This window comes from Cornus florida, unplaced genomic scaffold (genome assembly GCF_030987335.1).
Source record: "Cornus florida cultivar Cherokee Brave unplaced genomic scaffold, ASM3098733v1 CherokeeBrave_3.0.0_Hap2_Chr06, whole genome shotgun sequence".
NCBI lineage: Eukaryota > Viridiplantae > Streptophyta > Magnoliopsida > Cornales > Cornaceae > Cornus > Cornus florida.
In genome coordinates this window covers 96,712,523-96,727,821 of record NW_026775576.1, presented here as the reverse complement: position 1 = coordinate 96,727,821, position 15,299 = coordinate 96,712,523, and the positions used below count along the sequence as shown (strand labels likewise).

Genomic DNA, 15,299 nt, shown 5'->3' with positions numbered 1-15,299 from the left:
AGGAGATCCTTTAATTTTTATGATCTTTTTCATATTTGATACATTTTAATTTTGTTAGATCATACGATTTCTTATTCTAATAAACATTAAATCACAAATTGAAAATTTTTACTTTGAACTATCATCTCGTTTATCTACTTATGTGTGCTACATGTACAACTCATCATATATTTTAGGAATTAACAGAAAAATAAATATACGATTAGAACGGAGTACTTAATTCAAGAGTGTGAATGCACTGTTTTTAAGAATAAATTCGTCACTTTGAGACGATATCTCGGTATAACAGAGACGTTCCACCCTCAAAATACAATAACAAAAATTTACTGCAAACGTAGATGAAGTAGAACAATTTCAATTTGTTCCTTCGATGAATGGAGCCCTCAAAATAACATTGGACAGAACACTCAAACACTGATAGTATTTGGAATGAACATTCTTGGTAATATAATATTTGAAAGAATTAAGAAGGATTAAGAGTATAGGCAGGAGTGAAAGTTGTGTATTTTTTTATGTGGCGTGTGTTGAAAGATAGTGTTAGAAGCTACAGGAAGATTTTCAGTGAGAAGCGCACAATAGAACCCTAGTCGTGTAAACTTGTACAATGACTAATAGACTCGTACACGACTTGGTCTCTCAGGAAAATATAGAAATAATAATAAAGTAATATTATTTTTAAATACTAAAATTTACAACAGCATAATGTAGACTATGTGTTAGAATTTCGAGTGGCTCATTTTACACATTAACGGGTCACTGGCTTAGGGTATCAGCCTCTCATCTTTCAAATGAAGGTCAGAATTTAAGTCTCAAAAGAGACAAGTGTTTGAGTATCAATTAAAAAAAAAAAAAATTTGTATCCTATACCAAAATGATGAAATTGCAGTGCACAATACCATGCACAACATACCCTTTCAAGGGGGAAGAGATATTGGTCCCTTCACCATAAGAAAAAGAAAAAAAATAATAATTTAGTGTTTTTTCTTCACCTTTAAAAATAGAAGAATGAAGCCTTAAGATCCATAGAGATAAAGTAATTATGTGAATTTCTTGACAAGTTATGAAAAAAAAAATTATAGGAGTAAAAAATTGTGTCTATATATATACATACAGACATACATATATATTTATATTTATATCTATACTATTATTAAATGTGCAAAGTGTTTCAGTATTTCAGTATTTATTTATTTATATAAATAAAATATTTATTAATTGATATAAAAAATAGTTATATATAACCGGTCCGGTCCAGTTATGATTATGTTATTATCAGGAGATGACACGTATCATCATCCTATTAATCCAACAAGCCTATAAATAGAGGCATTGAGAAAGAATGAAGGGGTACAGAAATTGAGAAATTTATAAATCTGGAATTCTAGAGTAAAATACAGAATCTCTACCAAATAGTATTTATATAACATTTTAGTATTATTTATTTATATAAAAAAATATTTATTAATCGGTATAAAAAGAGTTTTTATCTATACTATTATTAAATGTGCAAAGTGTTTCAGTATTTATGTATTTATATATAAAAATATTTATTAATTAATATAAAAAAATAGTTATTTTTTATAGATAATTATCAAAATATAACCGGCCCGGCCCAGTTATGATTTTGTCATTATCAGGAGAGGACACATGTCATCATCCTATTAATTCCAGAGTAAAATATAGAAGCTCTGCCAAAGAGTTTCAGTATTTATTTATATAACGTTTTAGTATTTATTTATTTATATAAAACAAATTTATTAATTGATTTAAAAATAGTTTTTATCTATACTACTATTAAATGTGCAAAGAATTTTAATATTTGTTTTTTGATATAAAATATATATTTATTAATTTCTATGAAAAGAGTTTTTATAAAAAAAATAAAACTCTATAAAACTCTAAAATCTACCTAATAAAATTTAAATTAACCTATTTATCTATTTATTATTATCAAATTTTTAATAAAAGAAAATCTAATTAGAAAAGAATTATTAATATAAACAATACTTATTAATTGATATATAAACTAAAATAATTTTTTCTAAAACTCTACCACAAATTAGCTTTTATTATGAGTTTCTTAATAAAAATAAATCTAATTAGACAAGGATATATTTAAAGAAATTATATAATTTCTATAAAACTCTATTAGCAACTACCAATTTTATTTTCAATAAAACTTTATTACACTAGATAAAGATATATTTAAAGAGTTTCTATAAAACTCTAACACAAATTACCTACTTCTATATTTATTATGAATTTTTTAATAAAAGAAAATCTAATTAGACAAATATTAATAATATAAAAAATTATTTATTAATTGATATAAAAAGAGGTTTTAAAAGAGTTTATATAAAACTCTAACACAAATTACATATTTATTTATTTATTATGAGTTTTTTAATAAAAGGAAATATAATTTGAAAATAATTATTAATATAAAAAATATTTATTAATTGATATAAAAAGAGTTCTTAAAAGAGTTTCTATTAAACTCTAACACAAATTACCTATTTATTTATTTATTATAAATTTTTAATAAAATAAAATCTAATTAGAGAAGAATTATTAATATAAAATATTTATAAAAAGATATTTTATCCATACTATTATTAAAGGTGTAAAGAGTTTCAGTATTTATTTATTTATATAAAAAATATTTATTAATTGATATGAAAAGTGTTTTTATGTAAAAAAAAAAAAATCTATAAAACTCTAAAATCTACATAATAAAATTTAAATCAACCTATTTATCTATTTATTAATTTGAGTTAAAATAAAAGAAAATCTAATTAGACAGGAATTATTAATATAAAAAAATTATTAATAGATATATAAAATAAAATAATTATTCTAAAATTCTTCAACAAATTACCTTTTATTATAATTTTTTAATAAAAATAAATCTAATCAGACAATGATATATTTAAATAAACTAAAATAATTTCTATGGAAATCTACCACAAATTACCTTTTTTTTTTTTAATAAAACTTTATAACATTAGACAAAAATACATTTAAAGAGTTTCTATAAAACTTTAACACAAATTACTAATTTATTTATTTATTATGAGTTTTTTTAATAGAATGAAATCTAATTTTACGAGTATTATTAATATAAAAAAATATTTATTAATTGATATAAAAAAGAAGTTTTAAAAGAGTTTCTATAAAACTCTTACACAATATACCTATTTATCTATTTATTATGAGTTTTTTTAATTAAAGGAAATCTAATTAGACATGAATTATTAATATAAATAAATATTTATTAATTTATTGAAAAAGAGTTTTTAAAAGTGTTTCTATATAAAACTTGAACACAAATTACCTATTTATTTATTTATTATGAGTTTTTAATAAAATAAAATCTAATTAGCCAAGAATTATTAATATAAAAAATATTTATTAATTAATATAAAAAATAAGATAATTTTTCTAAAATTCTACCACAAACCATTTTTTATTTTGAATTTTATTTATTTATTTATTTATTTTTAATAAATGGTAATCTAATTAGACAGGGATTATTAATATAAAAAAATATTTATTAATGGATATAAAAAGAGTTTTTAAAAGATTTACTCTAACAGATATTACTAATTTATCTATTTATTATGAGTTTTTAATAAAAGAAAATATAATTAAACAGTAATATATTTAAAGAAAATAAAATAATTTCTATAAAATGTATTACAAATCAGCGGTTTTATTTTCTATAAAACTTTGTCACATTATATATTTATTATGAGTTTTTTTAATATAGTAAAATCTAATTAGACAATAATCTATTTTAAAAAATAAAATAATTTTTATAAAAATCTACCACAAATTGGCTATTTTAATTTATATAAAACGCTACCACAAATAACCTGTATTTATATATTTATTATGAATATATTTACAGAAAAGAAAATAATATCTATAAAACTCTACCACAAATTATCTATTTTATTTTCTTTAAAACTCTATTACATATAACCTGTATTTATATATTTGTTATCAGTTTTTTAATAAAAGGAAATCTAATGAGACAATGATATATTTAAAGAATATAAAATAAATTTTTAAAAGAGTTTATATAAAACTCTAACACAAATTACCGATTTATCTATTTATTATGAGTTTTTTAATTAAAGAAAATATAATTATACAAGAATTATTAGTATAAAAAATATTTATTTATTGATATAAAAAATAAAATAATTTTTCTAAAACTCTAACACAAATTACAATTTTTTAATAAAAGAAAATATAATTAGACAAGGATGTGTATATTTAACGAAAATAAATAATTTTTATAAAATTCTACCACAAATTACCTATTTTACTTTCAATAAAACTCTATCATATTAAATAAGGATATATTAAAATAGTTTATATAAAACACTAATACAAATTACCTAAACTCTACCACAAATTAACTATTTTATTTTATTTAAAACTCTATCACATATAACCTGTATTTATCTATTTATTATAAGTTTTTTAATAAAATGAAATCTAATTAGATAAGGATATATTTAAAGAAAATAAATTAATTTATATAAAACTTTACCACAAATGACAAATTATTTTATAAAACTCTACTACAAATTACCTATTTTATTTTCTATAAAACTCTATCACATTAGACAATGATATATTTAAAGAAAATATATAATAATATAATAATACATATAAATAAAATATTAAAGTGTAAAGAGTTTTAGTATTTCGGTATTTATTTTTTAATATAAAAACTATTTATTAATTGATTTTAAAATATAACTTTATCACATATAACTTTTGTATTTACCTATTTATTATGAGTTTTTTTAATAAAAGAAACTCTAATTAGACAAGGATATATATAAATAAAATAAAATAATTTCTATAAAATAATTAAAAAATATATGAAAAGAAAATTTTGATACGTTACAAAACATTCATCACGTGTATCGCACATGCCTTTTACTAGTATATATATATATATATTGGGGATTTATCAATATATTTGAGAATGAATTTGAAGCTCATGATGAAAAAAAAAAAAAAGAAAAGTATTTGAAGCTCATGGTCTTCTTATGAGGCTTTAAAGGGGCCCTTAGTACTAAAAAGTGTGGGATCAGATTTAAGGCTTAACATCCGCATAGAAGGCCCACATTGGAGCCCAACGCGATAGAGCATGTATTCATCATAATTTCATACACGTGACTGACTTACTAGGCATTAAATGTCCCTGTCCAGAGAATTTTATGCACAATTATACTTTCGAGAGAGGGACGTGGTCGGTGAAAATTGAATGCTTTTTAAGTGTGACAAGTCTATTTTCAACAAAGAAATTAGCCAATCAAATTAATAAATCGGTTCGAGCAATGCTATTCGTGACGAAAACTAAATTGGGTGTGATATAATTAATAGATCCATAAAGAAGCGTTTTGACATTTCCCATCAATTTATGGCAAGTACAAATGCTATACTTTTTTTCAATAGTAGAATTCCAATTCATAAGTGAAGTGTATGAAATTGGTTTTTGGAATAATTATGGATTGTGATCAATTTATGGTACAAGTACAAATGCTCTACTTTTTTTCAATAGTAGAATTCCAATTCATAAGTGAAGTGTATGAAATTCGTTTTTGGAATAATAATAGATTGTGAAAGTACTTTTGAACCTTATTTTATTTTCTTAAAAATAAAGAAGAGTGCAAGAGTGTGGTCCAAGACTTTGTGCATATTACGAGATTATTTGCATAATTCTTGGTTAATCAGGAGACGCCACGTAATCAAATGTGTCATATCTTTAGTTACATGTCATTTCTTAATAAGTCAGAATCACATGACCTCGTATCACCTAATGAGTGATAAAAATCATTTATATTTAAATCTTATTATTTACTTACTAACTAGGCAAATGCAAAAAAAAAAAACACCCTAGTTTAAGTTATGGGTGTGTTCAGCTTCATAGAATTGGACCTTAGAATTAAAATTTGTGGAATTTGAAAAAAAATTTAAAAATTGAAATAAATTTTTTTTAAAATTTTACAATTTTTAATTTCAAAACTCCAATCCTATGCACACTGTACACATTTTGCAAATAGAAATTCAAAACAAATTTTAATTCACAGTTTGCTTTTGTAGTAAGAGTACCTACCAATAGACCACATGTTTGTTAATTCTTTTCACAACTTATTAATCCAATAAAATCATGCCACCTGTGCAAAGAAATTTCAAAAGAAAAGACCCACTAATTTTATGTTAAAACCAAAGAGAACAGTCTGTTAAAAGTAAAATATATTATGATGTGTAATTTTTTATATCTTCAACAATCTGTTAAGATATACAATCACGTCAATAGTGTGTAAAATTGTTATGTATTTTATACAATCATATCAACATATTTTAATTTCATTAACGAATCAAACTTATTTTAAGTAGATTTGTAAAAATTATGTGGGATTCAGACATAATACTGGTTAGTTGTTATTGGAAATATATTTTTACACAAAATATATAAAATAAATAATTCAAAATTTATGTGTAAATCTATTTTGATACATCATATTTACAAACAAAATATATATACACACACACAAAAGATACTCTAGTATTAATAAAAGTTCATGTGGGCATTAAAACATTGGCCTCTTTTAATGCCATTTCATTTAGTACTGACTATTTTTTATTTTTTTTTAAAATGATAAAGCAAATACATACATATTTTTTTTTTTTGGGTTTACGTGGAGACTCAAATCCCTCCCCTCTCCTTTAAGAATTGAGAGATTATATCTTGGACCAAAGGCGCTTTGGTTAGTACCGACTATTTGACGAGACTGAAAACCAATGGGAGTGACCGCGTCGTTTAGACTTTAGAGGGCACTAGACGGTGTCGTTCTTTTGTGTCCATGTTATCAAGGGCTTGCGTTTTCTGATGTCTTCCACGTGTCAAAGAATGAGACGGATTTAAATGCGCACACCAATCCAACGATTAGGACCAATTACCACCCAAACATTCGTAAACGCTCGTATGTCAATCTCTCTCCCTCTCTAAATATATTTTCAACGGCCGACCGGTGCTGACGTACCCGAGACGCTTCCCTCCTCTTTTTTCTCTTCCCCATTTACTATCAGAACTCCCACAAATCTCCGATCTGGTTTGTGTATATAACACATCGAAATATATATTAGTTTTTCACACTAATTTTATGTATCAGAAATGTATTTAACCTTTAATTTTTTATTTTTTTAATCGTGTATTGTTCATTGCGTATAATCAGAGAAGTACCTGTTTCTAGGGTTTCTTTCTCTATATTCTTCGTAATCACCTGATATATTGAAATGGCCGCTCCACCCGCTAGAGCTCGAGCCGATTACGATTACCTCATAAAGCTCCTATTGATAGGCGACAGTGGTAAGTATATATACATATGTGTATATATATGTATGTATGCTTATATATTATATGTTGTTGATGTAATATTGATATAACATCAATCAATGTGGTCTTGATATGCGATCTTGATGTTAAATTATAATTCCTTTTTGGAAATTAAGGTTTTTTATTCCAATTACAATGACGGAATATGCACGCTGTTTTCCAGATTTGTCTTGTGACACTCAGTTTTTTTATGAAAGAAAATGTTGTTGAGGTCTAATTTTTATGCGATTTCATGTTATAGTTATTTCAAAGCACATGTTGTCCAGTTTGAGTTTGAGGTAAGATGCACATTTTTATAGTTTAGCTACAATTGGAATTATTCTTTAGTTAATTTTATAATAATTAATATCGTTAGGCATCGGAGATTGTCCCAATCCAAACACATGGGCTGCCAAATCTGCTTGCTTTTTGCTAGCAGATGGAGACCTTTTGGTCGTTGCTCAATTGTCACTTAGCCCATTTATGCCTGTCAACAAATGGGTTGGTACCAGGTTGAGCCACTTTAAACAAACAGGTTCTCATACCCTTGATTGAAACAATATAGCATTACACTATATAGTCTATATATTTGCATGCCGTCTATGAACTGCTATTTGTTTTAGTTTTTTCCCTCTTCATAACTCTGTTTTTGAGAATAAATTATACTTGGTACTTATTAAATTTGGACATTTTGTGCTAAAATTGTGTCATTGAACTTCTATTGCTTGAATAACATTTTATTTCTGATATATTATACTTACCTCACGGCCTCATCCGTTGATTCAAAATTTACACTGATCTTTAGACATTTTCATTGGACAGCGTTAGGAGGGAGTGTGATTTTTCCTTTTCGTCCTCAAACGTTATTTTATTATTTTAGTTAAAAAGTAGAGTTAAAGTGAAAAGACAAGGGAAACTTTTCTCTTTCAAAATTTAATTTTACTAACCTAAGCATATTTCATCCTTTAACTATGTACATGAGTGACAATTCATGTTAATAGGGAGTGTGACCCTTTTATTATGTGGGTTAAGCACCCTTAACTTCTGTTGATAAGTGGTCAAGCACCCTTAACAAAAACACGACCCATACCTCATTTAATAATTTGTTTACTATTTTTTCTTAATTATAAACTGCAAATAGAGTGACTAACATATTCAATTTTTCTCAATAAATTACACAAATAACATAAGGGTTTATTGTAATACTATACAAATTTAAATATATTATCTATTATATAGGTTGAAACAGATTGCGGGTTGATTCAAGTTGACTTAACATGATCATGACACGATTAGACAAACTAATCAAATCAGATTAAATGAATTGAGTCCCTAAAACCAAGCAAGACTATTTATTTTATTGGGTTAATTGGGTTTGATAAGTCAACCAAATTCTGCCAATTCCATCTTGGGATCGAGTCATGTTGATTGTTCGTGAAACTTTGCCAACCCCTAACTATGTTGACTATTAAAATTGTGGACGAATCTATGAGAAAGTACCAATCTCAGGAAGATCGGTGTGATTTTTGAATCAACAGGGGAGGTCCATGTAATTAAGTCTGGGGGAGGTGAGTTTAATTTATCCTCTTTTTTCATGTTGTTATCCATGCTTTTTTATGTTATCGTTTGGCTTCAAAATTAAGTTTCAATAGCTATTGCAACTTTGAAATTGCCAGTTATTCTTTAACTAGTGAGTTTGACTGTTATTGACATTTGATCTTTTGTTTTTTTACCCCCTTAGATTCACACATTGCAACAATTTTAGCTTTCTAACTCTTGGGTTTGCGATATGAAATTTCATGTTTGTTTGTCAAAATTTCTATTGTGTTTCGTAGGGGTGCCCAAAAAACTCCAAACCAAATTGGACCATATGGTTTGGTTCCGGTTCCAAAAATAGAGAACTGTCACGTTACGTTCAGTTTTGGTTTGGGGTTCATTGTTACCGAATTGAACCGTTAACACTAAGTTTGAATATATGTAGCTTGGTTTATTGATTCTTAGAATGTTTATAGTCACAAATCTTTTTCAATTCAATTGGTGATTATATGTATGCATACATCACTGAATAGAGTCTCTCTTTCACGTTCAGCAGTCTCATAAAGAATTACCCTTTCAGGATCAAGAGGATTATTAGAATGCTTAGTCACAAGTCCAGCTATATCTTCATTTCCATAACCTCCAACAGACCGAAGGGAAAAATGCTGTCTAAATAATTAATTGAATTCAAGCAAGTTGATGTTTCCTGGAGATTGAATATTGTTTCATTTCTTGGACATGCATATATGTATGTCCAGAACCATGGATCAGAACCGGACCGAACTGGTCTTTTACGGTTTGGTTCCATAGTTTTAGCGATTCTGTTTCTGGTTCTAATTTTTTAGGAACGGTTGGGATCAGTTTGGTTTTGGTTTAGCTTGAAACCGAACCGAACCATGTGCACCCACAACAAAATGATGGATTCTAGTTATTTGATATACTAAAGGGAATTTGATAAAAGAGAACTATGGGTGCAATTTTTTGTTCTTTATTTGTATTTATAATTGCAATATTTGTGGCTTCCAACCTTGTTATTCAAACCTGGGGTGCTAGGAGGGTAAAGATGGATGTAAACCTAATATTTGATATTATTTTACACAAAGTTGTTTCTTTCATACTTAAAATGCATCATAGATTCATAGCACTTGTCAGTCTGAGCTTTTACTTTTGCACCAAGAAATTATTCATTTCAAGTTTGTTCCTAGATTAAATAAATTTAAAAAGTGTGAGATTTATAACCGTACTGCGGCTTACATGGCATAGACTGTGTCTGGTTGATTAAATTTCCAACCTCTTATAAAACTGCTATATGATAAAATCCTGAAAACTATGCGCTAAATTTTTTAATATTGAATTAGTAGTCTTGAAGACTTTAAGCAAACAAATTTGTGAAACTATAAGTTTTTTTTTTCTTCCTTGAATTATTGCTGTATGTTCAATTTTCTAGTAATTAGAAATTATATATAAACTTTTGTGTGTGCGAGTATAAAAAATTTAGATATCTAGAAAATCTAAGGGTCTTAGGAATTGAAGAACAAATTGCTGATTTTAGAATAAGTAGAACCCCCAACTCCTCAGCAGCCCCTTCATTACTAGAATTCACGATTTCATGGAAGACTTTGTATATAAATCCTCCTTTAATTTACAAGCTACTTGTAGTCTTGTATGGTATGACATCCAGTACAAGATATTTGCTAAAGATTCAATTTTTCGCTTAATTGCCTTCTATGTGTGGCAATCATAAGTCCTGAATCCATCATGATCATAACTGGTGGGAAAGTCCTGATTTATGAATAATACTTATAACCATGCATTAATGATGGGTTCTTAATATATTTCAGGACTGGTATATTTCTTGTTCACTATTTGATGTGAAAACTTATAAGATTGGGTTTTACGTGCTCAATTTGGATCCAAAATTTTATAATATTTATTTTTCTTGTCTTCTTAATTTGCCAGGTGTGGGTAAGAGCTGCCTCCTTTTGCGTTTCTCAGATGGGTCCTTCACCACTAGTTTTATTACAACCATTGGGTAGGTTTATCTTAATCTTAAAGTGCTGTGATGCAGCTTTTCTTTTCTGGTTTCTTCGCATAACTGCTTCTGATCTCACTACCTTGTTCCTTCATATGCAGAATTGATTTTAAGATAAGGACCATAGAGCTTGATGGAAAACGAATCAAACTGCAAATATGGGATACTGCTGGTCAGGAGCGATTCCGAACAATCACTACTGGTATATGGCCAATGCATCATGTTGCCTTTTTAATTTTAAACACAAAATAAAATAGTGCTTTAAGGCATTGCATTTCATTTATTCATGTTTTCTTCAGAATAATGTTCAAATATTTCTAAAATGTCTAAGGAATCTTTTCTCTAAAACTGTCTGGAACTGGGAGAAATGTTGATTCCTTTACCAGTGTAGGTCCAAGGGTGACTAACTTATCTCGGAGTATAAAGTTCTTGGTCATTATTACAATTGGACAGGGTGCCATTTCTCATTAGGACAGATTGAAATAGACCTGCACAGACCCCATACCGCTCTGGTGAAGAGAGTTGTTAAAAATAGGTATTATAATATACACTTGAGGAGAGATCATTTTGGCCTGTTTCCTACTTAAACCTGACTTGAAGTACTATTTGAGCAGTCTTTTTCCCTTTGTTTGGAACCCATTCATGTATGTTGAATGAAATATGTATGCCACATAAGTAGTTATTCATTAGTGTAATTTATAAATTAAAATTTGATGTTTAATTATAGAATCAGATTGACTTTGATATATTATTTTTTGTCATATGTTCTGTATCTCTGCATATAAAAATCATGTCCTTTCTGTGACTCTCCTCTTATGCAGCTTACTACCGCGGGGCAATGGGTATCTTGCTGGTATACGATGTAACTGATGAGTCCTCTTTTAACAGTAATTTCTTCCTTCACTCTTATCATTCAGGATTTGGATTTTGTAATTTTTGTTCCCCGTGGAATTAAAAAAACTGTTGCCTTCATTTTGCCCAAGGAAGGATCATTATCCCACCTTATTTGACAGTTTGTTTCTTTTCTTTGACGAAATTTATCCTGTACTCCTTCTTACTTTTCACGATGCATATATTGTACACTTGGTTATTGAATTTTCCTTTGGTTGATTGAGCCTTATACATCAGCATGGAATATTTCCAGTTCTCATATTAGATTCTTATTGAACCTGACTTCTTTCCTGCTTAGACATTAGGAATTGGATTCGCAACATTGAGCAGCATGCTTCTGACAATGTCAATAAGATATTGGTGGGTAACAAAGCTGACATGGACGAAAGCAAAAGGGTCTGCTCCTTCTCTCTCTGACATGTGCATATGTTCTTGTGTGTTTTGTAATTGTCTTAGGCTTTAGCAGTCTAAAACATTGAATTAACAGGAGCCTTTTTCTGTAGGCTGTTCCGACCTCGAAGGGCCAAGCACTTGCTGATGAATATAATATCAAATTCTTTGAGACTGTAAGTGGAACTTATTGCTGATGTTGGAATTACTTCTAGAAGTACTCAAATCTTTGCATATGCTTACAAATTTAATGTGTTACAGAGTGCCAAGACAAATTTGAATGTGGAGGAAGTTTTCTTTTCAATAGCAAGGGATATAAAGCAAAGACTTGCAGAAACTGACACTAAGGCTGAGGTACGAGTTTTCAAACTTTCAAATAAGTTCCAAATTATACCTAATGTTTTCGTGAATATGTATGGCCTAGTTGTTTATGTTTAACAAAATAATATGTTTATTTTCATTAACGTTTCAACAATTCCACCTGATATTCTGTAGAATTTTGAACTCTATTATTGTGTACAATCAAATGTGCATTTGTTTTCTTTTTGTTACTCTGGCTTGTAGCATTATTAGCCAACCTATCCCCCCGTGTTCCTCTTCTTCCCTCTCTCTCTCTCTCTCTCTCTCTCTCTCTATATATATATATATATATATATATATATAGGACTGTTCACCTTCTCAATGGTGTGCAGGGAATTTATGCACGAATTAAATCTTAACCGTTGGATATAAAAGCATAAACTACTTTTTAACTGTCCAATGAAATCTGATGGTTAATACTTGAGGTGTGCATACATTTTCCTGCACACCAGGGATCAAATGAACAATTCTGTGTGTGTGTGTGTGTATATATATATATATATTCCAAAAATCAGTTGTTGATTTAAAATCTTACGGTTAGCATCTTGAAATTTAACTCTTTAATCTTGAATTTACCCATATGGTACCAAATTGGCAATTTCTGTTATTCACCTTTGGTTAATCTAATAACATAGCTACAATTATCAGGATGACACATGAAACCTGATATTTTCATAGTTTTTCATGCAGAACTGAATAATTTGTTTCCGTGCTCGAATATCTTTACATTTGTTTACAATTTTGTGTGACTCATGGTCCCACAATTTTGTGAGTCCATCCTTAATTTTTTCTTCATATTTTATTATCCTTTTTTCCCTCCAAGAAAAAAACAAATTTATTTTTGTTATTCTCTGGTTTAAACGAGAACATCTTGTACTTCAAATTATTCATAGCTGCAAATAATTCTTGAGTCTTGAATGTCTTTATATTAGATTTGGGGCCGAGTGTTTGACATGGATAATTGTTTTATCATTTATGTCACTCTAGAAAATTTAGAACATAGGTTTTAAGATGTTTAATTGATGGTTGCAGCCTCAAACCATCAGGATCAACCAACCAGACCAAGCAGCGGGGGCTGCACAAGCTGCACAGAAATCAGCTTGCTGTGGTTAAGCAGTATAATCATGGATTGAAGATAGGATTGCAAGAATACATATCCTCCTCAACTTATTAACTATTTTGGTGGGAAAAACTAATCTTGCTATGACAATATCAGGGTTGCTTGTATGGTTATCACTGTTATTATTGGCAGCTACTAATTTTAATTTTGAATCATAGTTCCTATTTATTTTGGAATCTAATATAAGTTTTTGTTTTTGTTTTTTTTCCTTTTCTTTTATGTTACTATTATAAATTCTTGCACTTGGCACTACCGTATTACACCCATCCGTTGACCTTTTTGTCCCGATGACAAAGCAGCTTAATTTTTGCTCATTCAAAGTATTCTGATGAAGTGATGTTTTGTGGGTGCGTCTTTATATATATATATATAGAGAGAGAGAGAGAGAGAGATTAGCCCCAGATTATGTGATAAAGCAGACTCCACCATGTTCCACATAATTTCTTTCACACATATCCTTTGAGCCCATTTGACAAATGAGAGAAAAGATCAGTAGAAGCTTTCTGTTACACCAATAGGTAGTGTGATTTATTATCGGCATCATATCTTTGCCTTTGTACCAAAATGAGAGGCCGCATAAATTTTCTTTTTCATTCTATTTTATAATTTCTTTACCAGTCATATCTCTTATATTTAATTTTATATATAGTGGTTTATTTTAAGGTAGCCAAAAGCTTGGACTGTTTTTTGCATGTCCATAATTTTATCAAAATTTATTGGATTTCTTCACGAAAAAGTAATTACCAAGGCTCACCCGAGGGTAAATCCTAAGATAATTTGAAATTTATTATTTTTAAGCCCATGAAGTTCATCAAAAATTGACTTACTTGGTTTATAATTATGAAAATAGTTTTTATGTTCTCGGTAAACTGAAAACAAAAAACTGTATAAAAAAACTGTCTTGATTCAGTTTTTTGAAAACTGTTTTTGAAAACTTAATTATAAAAATGTCTGTTTTCAGAGAATAATCTTTTATAATTCTCTGAAAAATGTTCTGTATTTTCTGAGTTTAAAACCAAACAGCCCATCAAGGCATTGAGCTTTCAAGTAGTTCGAGAAGCCAAGATGATTTCCTTCATCCATTTTGTTATGGAGCATAATGAATGTTCAAGTTATAAATACATATGCAAGCACAACTACCGAAAAGAAGGAATTTATGGTTAAATCATACCGTTTTAGTTGTATCAAGTGACACACAATTAAATGGACACAAAAGTTTACAAGATAGTATAATTTATTCATATTCATGTGCAAGTTAGAATCAATGCCGACATTTATTTCAGATCCATTAATGCATTTTTTCTTTTTTCTTTTTCAGGAAAACAAAAATGTGCAATGAATCCACAACAAGGTCCTATGACAGACATAATAGTTACTCATCATGCAATAAAAAAGAGGAAATACCATTACATAAAAGCACACAATCCTTCAATACCGAAATACCATAACAAAATACAACACCACAAACCTTCACGAATCACCACCACTCAAATTCAAGAGGGTAGGTAGACTCCTTAACAAGCAAATCAACTAGACTGCACAAGAACCAACATCAAGAACCCGTGCAT

The 15,299-nt window shown here is 28.2% G+C and overlaps 1 protein-coding gene across 3 annotated transcripts; it reads left to right on the top strand.

Moving 5' to 3' along the window:
- Nucleotides 1-6,979: 6,979 nt before the first annotated feature.
- Nucleotides 6,980-13,929, top strand: LOC132313135 (ras-related protein RABE1c-like). Of its 3 annotated transcripts, none has more exons than XM_059811807.1 (9): nucleotides 6,980-7,139; nucleotides 7,263-7,396; nucleotides 10,898-10,970; nucleotides 11,072-11,172; nucleotides 11,792-11,857; nucleotides 12,160-12,257; nucleotides 12,365-12,427; nucleotides 12,513-12,605; nucleotides 13,644-13,929. In XM_059811807.1, the coding sequence occupies exons 2-9, from the start codon at nucleotides 7,324-7,326 to the stop codon at nucleotides 13,722-13,724; spliced, it is 648 nt and encodes a 215-aa protein (XP_059667790.1). In that variant the 5' UTR covers nucleotides 6,980-7,139; nucleotides 7,263-7,323; the 3' UTR covers nucleotides 13,725-13,929. The 3 variants fall into 3 exon arrangements, with proteins under 3 accessions (XP_059667790.1, XP_059667791.1, XP_059667789.1); XM_059811808.1 differs by having other exon boundaries at nucleotides 6,984-7,139; nucleotides 7,281-7,396; XM_059811806.1 differs by having other exon boundaries at nucleotides 6,987-7,396.
- Nucleotides 13,930-15,299: the final 1,370 nt, after the last annotated feature.

Excerpts from the sequence above, each read along its gene's own strand:
- LOC132313135 (XM_059811807.1), top strand. The coding sequence starts at position 7,324 with ATGGCCGCTCCACCCGCTAGAGCTCGAGCCGATTACGATTACCTCATA. Across the intron at positions 10,971-11,071 it reads AGTTTTATTACAACCATTGG|AATTGATTTTAAGATAAGGA; the intron begins GTAGGTTTATCT and ends CTTCATATGCAG. Across the intron at positions 12,258-12,364 it reads ACATGGACGAAAGCAAAAGG|GCTGTTCCGACCTCGAAGGG; the intron begins GTCTGCTCCTTC and ends CTTTTTCTGTAG.